Source organism: Oncorhynchus mykiss, chromosome 11 (assembly GCF_013265735.2).
Source record: "Oncorhynchus mykiss isolate Arlee chromosome 11, USDA_OmykA_1.1, whole genome shotgun sequence".
NCBI lineage: Eukaryota > Metazoa > Chordata > Actinopteri > Salmoniformes > Salmonidae > Oncorhynchus > Oncorhynchus mykiss.
Window position 1 is genome coordinate 3,385,315 of NC_048575.1, and position 12,684 is coordinate 3,397,998.

Here is a 12,684-nt window from a genome sequence, read left to right on the forward strand (position 1 = left end):
ACTCTACAATACCATACCAACCACTGTTAATGACCATACCAACCACACTACATTACCATACCGACCACACGACATTACCATACCGACCACACCAAATGACCATACCAACCACACTACATTACCATACCAACCACATTACATTACCATACCAACCACACTAAATGACCATACCAACCACACTACATTACCATACCAACCACACTAAATGACCATACCAACCACACTACATTAAAACACATGAGATGATCTTAATGAAAACCAGTATGCACGGACATAATTCCTTTACATATTTATTTACAGTTCATTTTTACAACAAAAAAAAGAACTCCTTCAATGAAATACTTATGTCGTATAAAACAAAGAATAACTTTCAGTATGAATGTAGTATAAGGATATTAATAGTCAGAGTGTGAGGGTTTATCTATGTACATACAGTTGGTAAACACTTATTAAGGAAGACATGAAGATGTCTACAGAACACAGTATGCCAACAGTATCATGCCATACGCCCAAACACATTGGTAGTCCAATCTGTCGTGGTGTACACACTTCATTGAACCTACTGTATAACATGCTAGAGAATGATGTGTGGAATGTATAGTGCTCTGTGTGTTTAGCACCATTGAGAGCTGAATAGTGCTCGGTGTGTTTAGCACCATTGAGGGCTGAATAGTGCTCTGTGTTTAGCACCATTGAGAGCTGAATAGTGCTCTGTGTGTTTAGCACCATTGAGAGCTGAATAGTGCTCTGTGTGTTTAGCACCATTGAGAGCTGAATAGTGCTCTGTGTGTTTAGCACCATTGAGAGCTGAATAGTGCTCTGTGTGTTTAGCACCATTGAGAGCTGAATAGTGCTCTGTGTGTTTAGCACCATTGAGAGCTGAATAGTGCTCTGTGTGTTTAGCTTCATTGAGAGCTGAATAGTGCTCTGTGTGTTTAGCACCATTGAGAGCTGAATAGTGCTCTGTGTGTTTAGCACAATTGAGGGCTGAATAATGCTCTGTGTGTTTAGCACCATTGAGAGCTGAATAGTGCTCTGTCTTTAGCACCATTGAGAGCTGAATAGTGCTCTGTGTGTTTAGCACAATTGAGGGCTGAATAATGCTCTGTGTGTTTAGCACCATTGAGAGCTGAATAGTGCTCTGTGTGTTTAGCACCACTGAGAGCTGAATAGTGCTCTGTGTGTTTAGCACCATTGAGAGCTGAATAGTGCTCTGTGTGTTCAGCACCATTGAGAGCTGAATAGTGCTCTGTGTGTTCAGCACCATTGAGAGCTGAATAGTGCTCTGTGTGTTCAGCACCATTGAGAGCTGAATAGTGCTCTGTGTGTTTAGCACCATTGAGAGCTGAATAGTGCTCTGTGTGTTCAGCACCATTGAGAGCTGAATAGTGCTCTGTGTGTTCAGCACCATTGAGAGCTGAATAGTGCTCTGTGTGTTCAGCACCATTGAGAGCTGAATAGTGCTCTGTGTGTTCAGCACCATTGAGAGCTGAATAGTGCTCTGTGTGTTCAGCACCATTTAATTGATTTGAAATTAGCAGCCAGCACTGTGTTACTTTGTCTTTAACTGAGACGTCAAAATGCATCTGAACCACATACTACGCCTGGATGTGGTGGTGTCATAAAACTACCAAACGTAAACATCCCTGGACACACCTTGCAGGTTAGGAGACGGCGTAGCATTTTCTAGCAAATATATTTACAGTGGCTAATTAATGATAAATAAGTGAATTGTTTTGCTCCACAAGTTAGCCAAGATAGTCAGCTAGCCAGCTAAAATTGTTTACAGTTAGTTAGCAATCACTTTTTTGTTGTAGTTGCTAGCGCTAACCTGTCTCCAGAAATGACAAGGTGTCTCCAGTTGTTTCCATTGGACCATTGTGAGGCGGTGTGTCCATGAGTATCCACTTCCTATGATAATCCTGTAATACTGAAACAGTATCTGCACCATATCTGTTATTAAACAGCGTTCCCAAGATAAATGATCTTCCTATCAATCAATCAATCAATCAATCCAATTCATCATAGGATAATCATATAAAAACACAAGTTCTAGTTACAACGTAAAACATTAATATACATTCTATGTACACATAATTATATAAAAACAAATGTGCTGCCTTCCAACGTAAATAAGCCCATATATATACAAAAATAGCATGTTTTCAGGACTGTTGTACAAATCCTTCAGGGGGGAAAGTCTCTGTGTTTGGGGTCGGGGGGGTCAAGATGTTAGCTTGGTGTTAGTCTTCGTCCCAAATGGCCCCCTATTCCCTATGTAGTGCACTACTTTAGACCAGGGCTGGCACCCTATCCCCTATGTAGTGCACTACTTTAGACCAGGGCTGGCCCCCTATCCCCTATGTAGTGCACTACTTTAGACCAGGGCTGGCCCCCTATCCCCTATGTAGTGCACTACTTTAGACCATGGCCCATAGGGCTACATAGAGAATAGGCTGTGATTTGGGACGCAGCCTGGTCAGAGACTCTATTTGAACCACTGCAGATAGTTTGTGTTGAGGGCTGGGAAGCACATGTTGTTGGAACAGGAGCCTCCGTAGCTCGGGGGACAAGCGGAGCACGGGACGCCTACTTTGTAGGGTGCCTCTCCGATCCAGTTCCCCCTGGAAAACACAAGACAGACAGACACAAAGTTAATATTGGTACATAGTCGTCTGTAGTTTAGGGTAAGCATAAACGCTACATAACTAGAGGATAACTATCTTATAGAGGAATGTAGTTAGGGTATGTATAAGCTAGCCAATAACAGAGTGTGGATGACGTCATTTTCAGTAAGACTTGTCAGTAGCTACGTTGATAGTGGGCACCATTGTACCTGTGGTGGAACGTATTTATCTCCAGTAAAAAGGAATCATTGCTAAAACTGCTGCTTAGTCACCAACATTATACCGTGTGGAAGCCATATCCTCCATTAGTGAGTTAAAACAGGTCACCACATTGCTGGTTGTATTATCCCCCAGCCAAAGGAGAAGAAAACGACTGAGTCACAAGTCGCCCAACGGTTACGAAACGCCCGCCTTTGATTCCCGGAATTAAGGAATTAATTATTCTGTAATTCTGGTGAGGCCGTGGAGCATTTGGAATGTAGCTGGTACCTGTGGGTACACGGCCTTGTGTGCGGTGTGTCTGAGTCTCTAGGCAACCACAGCAACATGGCGGCCAACGCATTAATCCGTGTGTTTGCTAAAGCTCCAATGGATGGAGACGAACCGCACTGTTGCCAACAGCGGGTTGAGTATCGGCATGCTCGGAAACTAAGGTACAGTACGCCATTGTTAAAGACAATAGGACAGCAGAAAGCAAATACCTTCTCTCAAAGATACCGTGTTCCTTATTCCTGAAATGTCACAGGGGTGACGATAGAATGAGAATATTAATTCTGTCTACTTACTTGGATGAATAGTTGCACACTAAGTATGTTGTCCGTTTCCACACGTTCCCCCACACGTTCATATTGTGACATGTGTGTACAGCACAGCCGACTTTGTTTGTTGTGGCCCAAACCATCTGTAAAGTAAGAGAGACCACAGTAGGGATCATCGTTATGTAGAGATCATTTAAAACAGTTACATTGGCCCAGTGCAGTCAGAAAACGGGAATTTCCTGTGTCTTATATATATATATATATATATATATTCCTGTGTCTTATATATATATATATTTACACACTATGATGTTGGAATAATACTGAGAAATTGTGAAAATCATGATAATGCTCTTTTAGTGTAAGAGCTGTTTGAAAAGACCGCCTGAAATCTCAGCGTGTTTTGGTGGGTGGAGTTTTGGCTTTCCACTGTGACATCACCAGGAGGTAAATGAGTTAATAGACCAATGAGAAAGAGAGTTCCAAACCTCTCTGCCAATAACAGCTCATTTTTCAGTTTTCCACTCACAGACAGTCCAAGCAAAATTCTTGCTTGAGAAATTGTCTAAGCTATTTTTGTTTATTTTTGACCATTTAAATTGAAAACAAACACAGTAAGGTAAACCAGAAATTATTTATTTGCATTGGACCTTTTAAAATAATAATCTTTATTTAACTAGATAAGAACACATTCTTATTTTCAATGATGGCCTAGGAACAGTGCAACCTTCCGGTTACTAGTCCAACGCTCTAACCACTAGGCTACCCTGCTGCCCCGGCAGTAGCAGTTGCAAATGAGGTTAAATACCTGGTTAAGTAAAGGTGAAATAAAATAAATAAAGAGATGCACGAGTGACACAAACATTAATATCAATCGAGTATTGACCGCATTGGGTTAAACCCAGTTATGACTCCGCCCAGAATGACAAGGTCCTTGTGTCTTCCTACCTGTGTATAATGTGTACACATGGGTCCGTAGCATTTCAGGGGGCACCTGGGGTTGCAGTCCTGGGGGTAAGGGAACACATAGTCCTTCACTTCATCATACCAGGGCTTCACTAGCTGGAGAATAGAGCGGTAGCTGAGGACAGACACATGCAGACGCTCAGATGAGTACAGAGAGAAGATCCAGAACTAAAAAAGTTATTATTTCTAATTGGTGGCAAAAGATACGAGTCAAAGACTAAGGCAATGTTTCCCCAACGTCAGGTCATTCACTCAGCCAGGGGCCGGTCTTGTGGGTCGCAGCTGGCATTCGCAAAGGGCATTCTATTCCCTATGCAGACTGGGTCAGGACATTTAGGAAGCAGACTGGGTCAGGGCATTTAGGAAGCAGACTGGGTCAGGGCATTTAGGAAGCAGACTGGTTCATGACATTTAGGAAGCAGACTGGGTCAGAACATTTAGGAAGCAGACTGGGTCAGGACATTTAGGTAGCAGACAGACTGGGTCAGGACATTTAGGAAGCAGACTGGGTCAGGACATTTAGGAAGCAGACTGGGTCATCAACAGAAGAAACCATTGGAGACAGTTCCAGGACCAGTTTCCCCTCTCCCAGATCCTGAACCTTTAGAGGGTTGAACACCAAACTGACATGTGGTCAGCATCTAGGGTCAACAGTGAGGGGTCAAAGTTCAGAGGTGACTCACCGTCCAGTCCTGACAGAGAGGTTCTGGCCCAGGAACCTGAGCAGGTGTCGAGGTCCGTGCTCCCACAGACACGCGTGGGCCCAGTCCTCAGCTGACTTAGACAGGGTCTCGTCCCACGACTACACACACACACACACACACACACACACACACACACACACACACACACACACACACACACACACACACGCACACACACGCAAACAGGGAACATGAGAAATATGAGATCATGAGTAACATGGACTGAACTGTGGACATGACTAAGCTAAGAAAAATATACACACAAAGCCTTGTCTATTCTCCCTGTTCCCATAGGTTAAAGCCTTGTCTATTCTCCCTGTTCCCATAGGTTAAAGCCTTGTCTATTCTCCCTGTTCCCATAGGTTAAAGCCTTGTCTATTCTCCCTGTTCCCATAGGTTAAAGCCTTGTCTATTCTCCCTGTTCCCATAGGTTAAAGCCTTGTCTATTCTCCCTGTTCCCATAGGTTAAATCCTTGTCTATTCTCCCTGTTCCCGTAGGTTAAAGCCTTGTCTATTCTCCCTGTTCCCATAGGTTAAAGCCTTGTCTATTCTCCCTGTTCCCATAGGTTAAAGCCTTGTCTATTCTCCCTGTTCCCATAGGTTAAAGCCTTGTCTATTCTCCCTGTTCCCACATATTGAGAAAATGTTTTTAAGAAAACTAATTTGTCTGCAGCTGGCTATCTATGATCTCTTTGAAACGTCTAATTCACGTGAAACTGTTCTGCTGTGTTCTAGGTAGTCCAACACAACAATGTTCCATGAGTTCTGATGCAACAGTGACACGTGCTGTCTCCGGTTAGCCAACAGAACTGCTGGAACGGAATTGGATCAGGGTCAAGTCGAGACTAGATTATAGTACCACTCTCTCTCTCTCTCTCACTCTCTCTCTCTCTCGTGGTTCAACCTCCTAGATTATAGTACCACTCTCTCTCTCTCTCTCACTCTCTCTCTCTCTCGTGGTTCAACCTCCTAGATTATAGTACCACTCGGTCTCTCACGTGGTTCAACCTCCTAGATTATAGTACCACTCTCTCTCTCACGTGGTTCAACCTCCTAGATTATAGTACCACTCTCTCTCTCGTGGTTCAACCTCCTAGATTATAGTACCACTCTCTCTCTCTCACTCTCTCTCTCTCTCGTGGTTCAACCTCCTAGATTATAGTACCACTCGGTCTCTCACGTGGTTCAACCTCCTAGATTATAGTACCACTCTCTCTCTCACGTGGTTCAACCTCCTAGATTATAGTACCACTCTCTCTCTCGTGGTTCAACCTCCTAGACTATAGTACCACTCTCTCTCTCTCACGTGGTTCAACCTCCGAGACTATAGTACCACTCTCTCTCTCTCACGTGGTTCAACCTCCTAGACTATAGTACCACTCTCTCTCACGTGGTTCAACCTCCTAGATTATAGTACCACTCTCTCTCTCACATGGTTCAACCTCCTAGATTATAGTACCACTCTCTCTCTCTCTCTCTCTCTCTCTCTCTCTCACTCTCTCTCTCTCTCGTGGTTCAACCTCCTAGATTATAGTACCACTCTCTCTCTCTCTCTCACTCTCTCTCTCTCTCGTGGTTCAACCTCCTAGATTATAGTACCACTCGGTCTCTCACGTGGTTCAACCTCCTAGATTATAGTACCACTCTCTCTCTCACGTGGTTCAACCTCCTAGATTATAGTACCACTCTCTCTCTCACGTGGTTCAACCTCCTAGATTATAGTACCACTCTCTCTCTCGTGGTTCAACCTCCTAGACTATAGTACCACTCTCTCTCTCTCACGTGGTTCAACCTCCGAGACTATAGTACCACTCTCTCTCTCTCACGTGGTTCAACCTCCTAGATTATAGTACCACTCTCTCTCAGGTGGTTCAACCTCCTAGATTATAGTACCACTCTCTCTCTCACGTGGTTCAACCTCCTAGATTATAGTACCACTCTCTCTCTCGTGGTTCAACCTCCTAGACTATAGTACCACTCTCTCTCTCTCACGTGGTTCAACCTCCGAGACTATAGTACCACTCTCTCTCTCTCACGTGGTTCAACCTCCTAGATTATAGTACCACTCTCTCTCTCACATGGTTCAACCTCCTAGATTATAGTACCACTCTCTCTCAGGTGGTTCAACCTCCTAGATTATAGTACCACTCTCTCTCACGTGGTTCTACCTCCTAGACTATAGTACCACTCTCTCTCACGTGGTTCAACCTCCTAGATTATAGTACCACTCTCTCTCTCGTGGTTCAACCTCCTAGATTATAGTACCACTCTCTCTCACGTGGTTCAACCTCCTAGATTATAGTACCACTCTCTCTCTCTCTCTCTCTCACTCTCTCTCTCTCTCTCACGTGGTTCAACCTCCTAGATTATAGTACCACTCTCTCTCGCTCACGTGGTTCAACCTCCTAGATTATAGTACCACTCTCTCTCTCTCTCTCTCTCTCTCTCTCACTCTCTCTCTCTCTCTCACGTGGTTCAACCTTCTAGATTATAGTGCCACTCTCTCTCTCTCACGTGGTTCAACCTCCTAGATTATAGTACCACTCTCTCTCTCTCTTTCTCACTCTCTCTCTCTCTCTCTCTCTCTCTCTCTCTCTCACACGTGGTTCAACCTTCTAGATTATAGTGCCACTCTCTCTCTCTCTCTCTCTCTCTCTCTCTCTCTCTCTCTCTCTCTCTCACGTGGTTCAACCTTCTAGATTATAGTGCCACTCTCTCTCTCTCACGTGGTTCAACCTCCTAGATTATATATAGTACCACTCTCTCTCTCTCTCTCTCTCTCTCTCTCTCTCTCTCTCTCTCTCTCTCTCTCTCTCTCTCTCTCTCTCTCTCTCTCTCTCTCTCACGTGGTTCAACCTTCTAGATTATAGTGCCACTCTCTCTCTCTCACGTGGTTCAACCTCCTAGATTATAGTACCACTCTCTCACTCACGTGGTTCAACCTCCTAGATGGTAGAACTAGATTTAAATTGGAACACCGAAAAAATAAACTACTAGAGTAATGTCTGTTCTTTTATTTTTTCATTTCAGATTAAATCAAGACGAGTGATAGCCTACATCCCGTCGCATATTTTTTTTTTTAAAGCAAACATGAATATTCTGCACTTTGCCATAGACTTTAAGTGTATTGACTGCCAACTCTCCCACTGTGTGCTTGACGTTGCCAGCCACCATCCTCCTATGATAGCTATGCAACTGGCCCATTCAGAGCGATGCACTGCCAATAGTTGGTTTTATCATAGCCTTTTACAGCAGCCTCTACTTGGAACAATGCACTCTTCTCTGCATCTGCAACCGGCTACCGGCGACCAGCTACCGTGTGTTTAAACCCATTCATCACTCAGTCATGAATAACTCCAACCAAACCCATTACACCACTACATGGACACTTGGGTCACAAACGGCACCCTATTTCATATGTAGCGCACTACTTTTGACCAGGGCCCATAGTATTCCATTCAGGACTTAACCTGAGGTGATCTTACTAGGTTACTAGGTTACTAGGCATTGAGGAGTACTTTAGCTCCTACTGTTTTCCCCCCAGTCAGACCCCTCTAAAACATGACCCCTCTCCCAGCGAGGCTGTAGGTGGTCCTGTACTCTGAAATGTGCTCAACGGCTGGGTCATGGCCAGAGAGGGTCAGAGAGGGGGCCAGAGGAGATATTTGTCACTGAGCGTCCTGCTCTGAACTACACATGGGCTCCATTCCAAGTAGACCCCTATTCCCTATATACTGCAACTACTTTTGACCAGAGCCATATGGTCTGTGCACTATATAGGGAATAGGGTGCCATTTTAGGGTGCCACCTTGATTCACATCAACCTATCACACATCACCAGTCACCGTGACAGAGAGCGTCTGTCGCTAAGCAACACACATTTATCAGGGAATAGAGCAGCTTCTCCGGGACATGTAGCCTGGAGTTTATAAGAACCCTGGCCACTGATCTAACAAGTAGACTATGTATCAATACATAAACATCAATATCGGTATTACAAATTAGAAGAGCAAGTGAAGCAAGGGAAGATGATTCATCATTAAATCAATGAGCAATTTATTGATAAAGTTGAAGATATAAATCACTTACCATGTACTCCATATTGGACGCCGGAGGGAAAACTTTCCCTCTTACTTTATTGTGGTAATCAAGAATGGCAAGCATGTCGTTTTGTGAAATATAACGCTTCCTCCTGGTCAGTGGAATATTCTCGCTGTCTGCTTCTCCATAGCTGAACGCTGCGCCAAGATCGGTGAAATTGGTGTCTGGCAACGTCGAGGACACGGTGGGAGAGTTGGCTGCCAATACACTTGCTCCGAAGGATATGCACAACAGCAGAAAGTCCATGGCAAAGTGCTGAGAATTCATATTTGCTTCTTTAAAATATGCGACGGGATGTAGGCTATCCCTAGTCTTGATTTAATCTGAAATGACATTTTTTTTAAAAAGGAACAGACATTATTCTAGTAGTCTATTTGTGTCAAACTTTATTTCAAATAGTACAAACGTCTGTAAAAAAAAAAAAAAAACCTCAACGATTCCCAAAAATGTAACAAAAACACATGCAGCAGTAAAAATATCGGTCACAACAGAAGAAATAAAATCCTTCTACGTAATGTTGGAAAGGTCCTACCTTCTACTTTGCGGCTGTATCTTGTGTCTGTGTTGCCAGGCGACACTCTTCCAAAGTCCCAGTTAGAATAGTGGATAAGAGAGAGACAGAGAGAGACAGAGAGACGCGTCCTTCCAGCAGTACTAGACTTGCCAGTAGCTCCTTCCAAACTATAGGAGGACTCCGGCTGCAGTTGGACGCGCTCGGTTTATATATCACAGCGGTTGATGGAGGAAGTACGCCGAGCTGTCCGAAGGTGTGTGGACCGGGTCCCTCCCTGTCACCTGAAACAAAACATCATTTGGAGAGAGACGTCATGTTAGGTTTACTTTAATCCCCTTCCTGGCAGAGAGAGCTTGCTTCACTTCATCACAAACATCTGTTTTACGTTTGGCCTGCCGGACAAAGTGAAAAGGAAAACATATGAGAAGAAAGCCGCATAATCCCGCAATACAGGTCAGAGAAGGGTGGGTGGGTTAAGGACGACCACAGCGGTTATTTTGATCATGATGCAATAGAGACAGCTGGGGGACAACAGGTAACTGATACACTGATATTTCCACGGAGAAAATGTGATGAATGAAAGTGATGTTATATGTGCGTTATAAGAATGTAATAACAATGTTTTTGAGCCAGGGATGGGCAATTTTGATAGCAAATCTGAACTCGCCATGTGGCTTGCGGTTCTGCATACATTCACAAGCAGTCAGAGCCAGACCTAGCCTTTTGGGAGCCCTGAGTAAACATTTGAGAAAAACATTGTAGAGGCACCACTCTTGACAGTGGAGAGAAAACATTGAAGTTTTAGAGTAAATTTCCTACAATTCAATATATTTTGCCAAGTGGTGTAGAGAACACGTTGCCGTTTTAAAACAAGTTTTCTGCAATCCAACACATTTTTGCAATTGGGCGGAGAAAATATTTAGCTATTGAATAACTAATTTCCATACAATCTACCTATTTTACCATGGGGTGGAGAGAAATTCTTGATTTTAATTCGATATCTGAGTGAGAGTGACGAACAAAATCAATTGCCCCCCCATGCTAATTTCCTCACCAGTGGTGTGTTCCCACCAAACAGATAAAAACCAGTGCGAGACGACGTAGTAAACATGACATGTACTTTTTGTGCTTAAGTTTTCATGTACTGAATAAAAATCTAAAGTTCAATGTGTTTCCGTCTCATGTTCAGGTTTAACAATAATTTTGTCACAAAAACTGTCGTGTTAAATATCAAATGTGTCTCCTCTGGTCTTGGCGCCTCTAGCCAACAGCTCCCTGATACGGAGGGAAGGCTAGCCTACCACATGAGATTATAGACAACAGCTCCCTGATACGGAGGGAAGGCTAGCCTACCACATGAGATTATAGACAACAGCTCCCTGATACGGAGGGAAGGCTAGCCTACCACATGAGATTATAGACAACAGCTCCCTGATACGGAGGGAAGGCTAGCCTACCACATGAGATTATAGACAACAGCTCCCTGATACGGTGGGCAGGCTAGCCTACATAATGAGATTATAGCCAACAGCTCCCTGATAGGGTGGGCAGGCTAGCCTACATAATGAGATTATAGCCAACAGCTCCCAGATAGGGTGGGTCGGCTAGCCTACATAATGAGATTTTTATGGATACTTTGTATTTGTGAAACTGCAGTCGAGCATCAATCATGTCACCATAATAAGACCCTCAATATGTATTGGAAAGGCGCATCAAGCTCATCCACTTCCTTTGAGCAGCACAAAGACATCCTGTGGCGTACTGCATTAGCATAGAATAGTCCCCGCGATATGCAACTTTTCAGGGAAGTCAGGAACCAATATACACAGTCAGTTAGGAAAGGTAAGGCTAGCTTTTTCAAACGAAATGTGCATCCTGTATCACAAACTCCAAAAAAGTTCCGGGACACTGTAAAGGCCATGGAGAATAAGAACACCTCCTTCCGGGACACTGTAAAGGCCATGGAGAATAAGAGCACCTCCTTCCGGGACACTGTAAAGGCCATGGAGAATAAGAGCACCTCCTCCCAGCTGCCCACTGCACTGAGGCTAGGAAACAAAGTCACCACCGATAAATGCACGATAATTGAGAATTTCAATAAGATTTTCTCTATGGCTGGCCATGCTTTCCACCTGGCTACCCCAACCCCGGCCAACATCTCTGCACCCACTGCAGAAGCTTGCCCAAGCCCCCCCCCCCGCTTCTCCTTCACCCAAATCCAAACAGCTGATGTTCTGAAAGAGCTGCCAAATCTGTATCCCTGCAAATCAGCCAGGCTAGCCAATCTGGACCCTCTTTCTTAAATTGTCTGCTGCAATTGTTGCAACCCCTATTACTAGTCTGTTCAACCTCTCTTCCGTATCGTCTGAGATTCCCAATGATTGGAAAGCTGCCGTGGTCATCCCCCTCTACAAAGGGGGAGACACTCTAGACCCGAACTGCTACAGACCTATATCCATTCTGCCCTGCCTTTCTAAGGTCTTCGAATGCCAAGTTAATAAACATATCATCGACCATTTCGAATCCCACCGTACCTTCTCCACTATGCAATCTGGTTTCAGAGCTGGTCATGGGTGCACCTCAGCCACGCTCAAGGTCCTAAACGATATCATAACCGCCATCGATCAGAGACAATACTGTGCAGCCGTATTCATCAACCTGGCCAAGGCTTTCGTCTCTGTCAATCACCACATTCTTATCGGCAGACTCGACAGCCTTGGTTTCTCAAATGACTGCCTCGCCTGGTTCACCAACTACTTCTTCGATAGAGTTCAGTGTGTCAAATCGGAGGACCTGTTGTCCGGACCTCTGGCAGTCTCTATGGGGGTGCCACAGGGTTCAATTCTCAGGGCAACTCTTTTCTCTGTATACATCAATGATGTCTCTCTTGCTACTGGTGATTCTCTGATCCACCTCTATGCAGACGACACCATTCTGTATACTTCTGGCCCTTCTTTGGACACTGTGTTAACTAACCTCCAGACAAGCTTCAATGCCATACAACACTCCTTCCG

The 12,684-nt window shown here is 44.3% G+C and overlaps 1 protein-coding gene across 1 annotated transcript; it reads right to left on the reverse strand.

Moving 5' to 3' along the window:
* Positions 1-276: 276 nt before the first annotated feature.
* On the reverse strand, positions 277-9,984 carry LOC110535172 (peptidase inhibitor 15-A). The gene is made up of 6 exons (XM_021620033.2): positions 9,689-9,984; positions 9,145-9,479; positions 5,035-5,153; positions 4,334-4,466; positions 3,413-3,528; positions 277-2,624 (listed from the first exon to the last, which is right to left on the reverse strand). The coding sequence occupies exons 2-6, from the start codon at positions 9,421-9,423 to the stop codon at positions 2,489-2,491; spliced, it is 783 nt and encodes a 260-aa protein (XP_021475708.2). The 5' UTR covers positions 9,424-9,479; positions 9,689-9,984; the 3' UTR covers positions 277-2,488.
* Between the last annotated feature and the right edge of the window lie 2,700 nt (positions 9,985-12,684).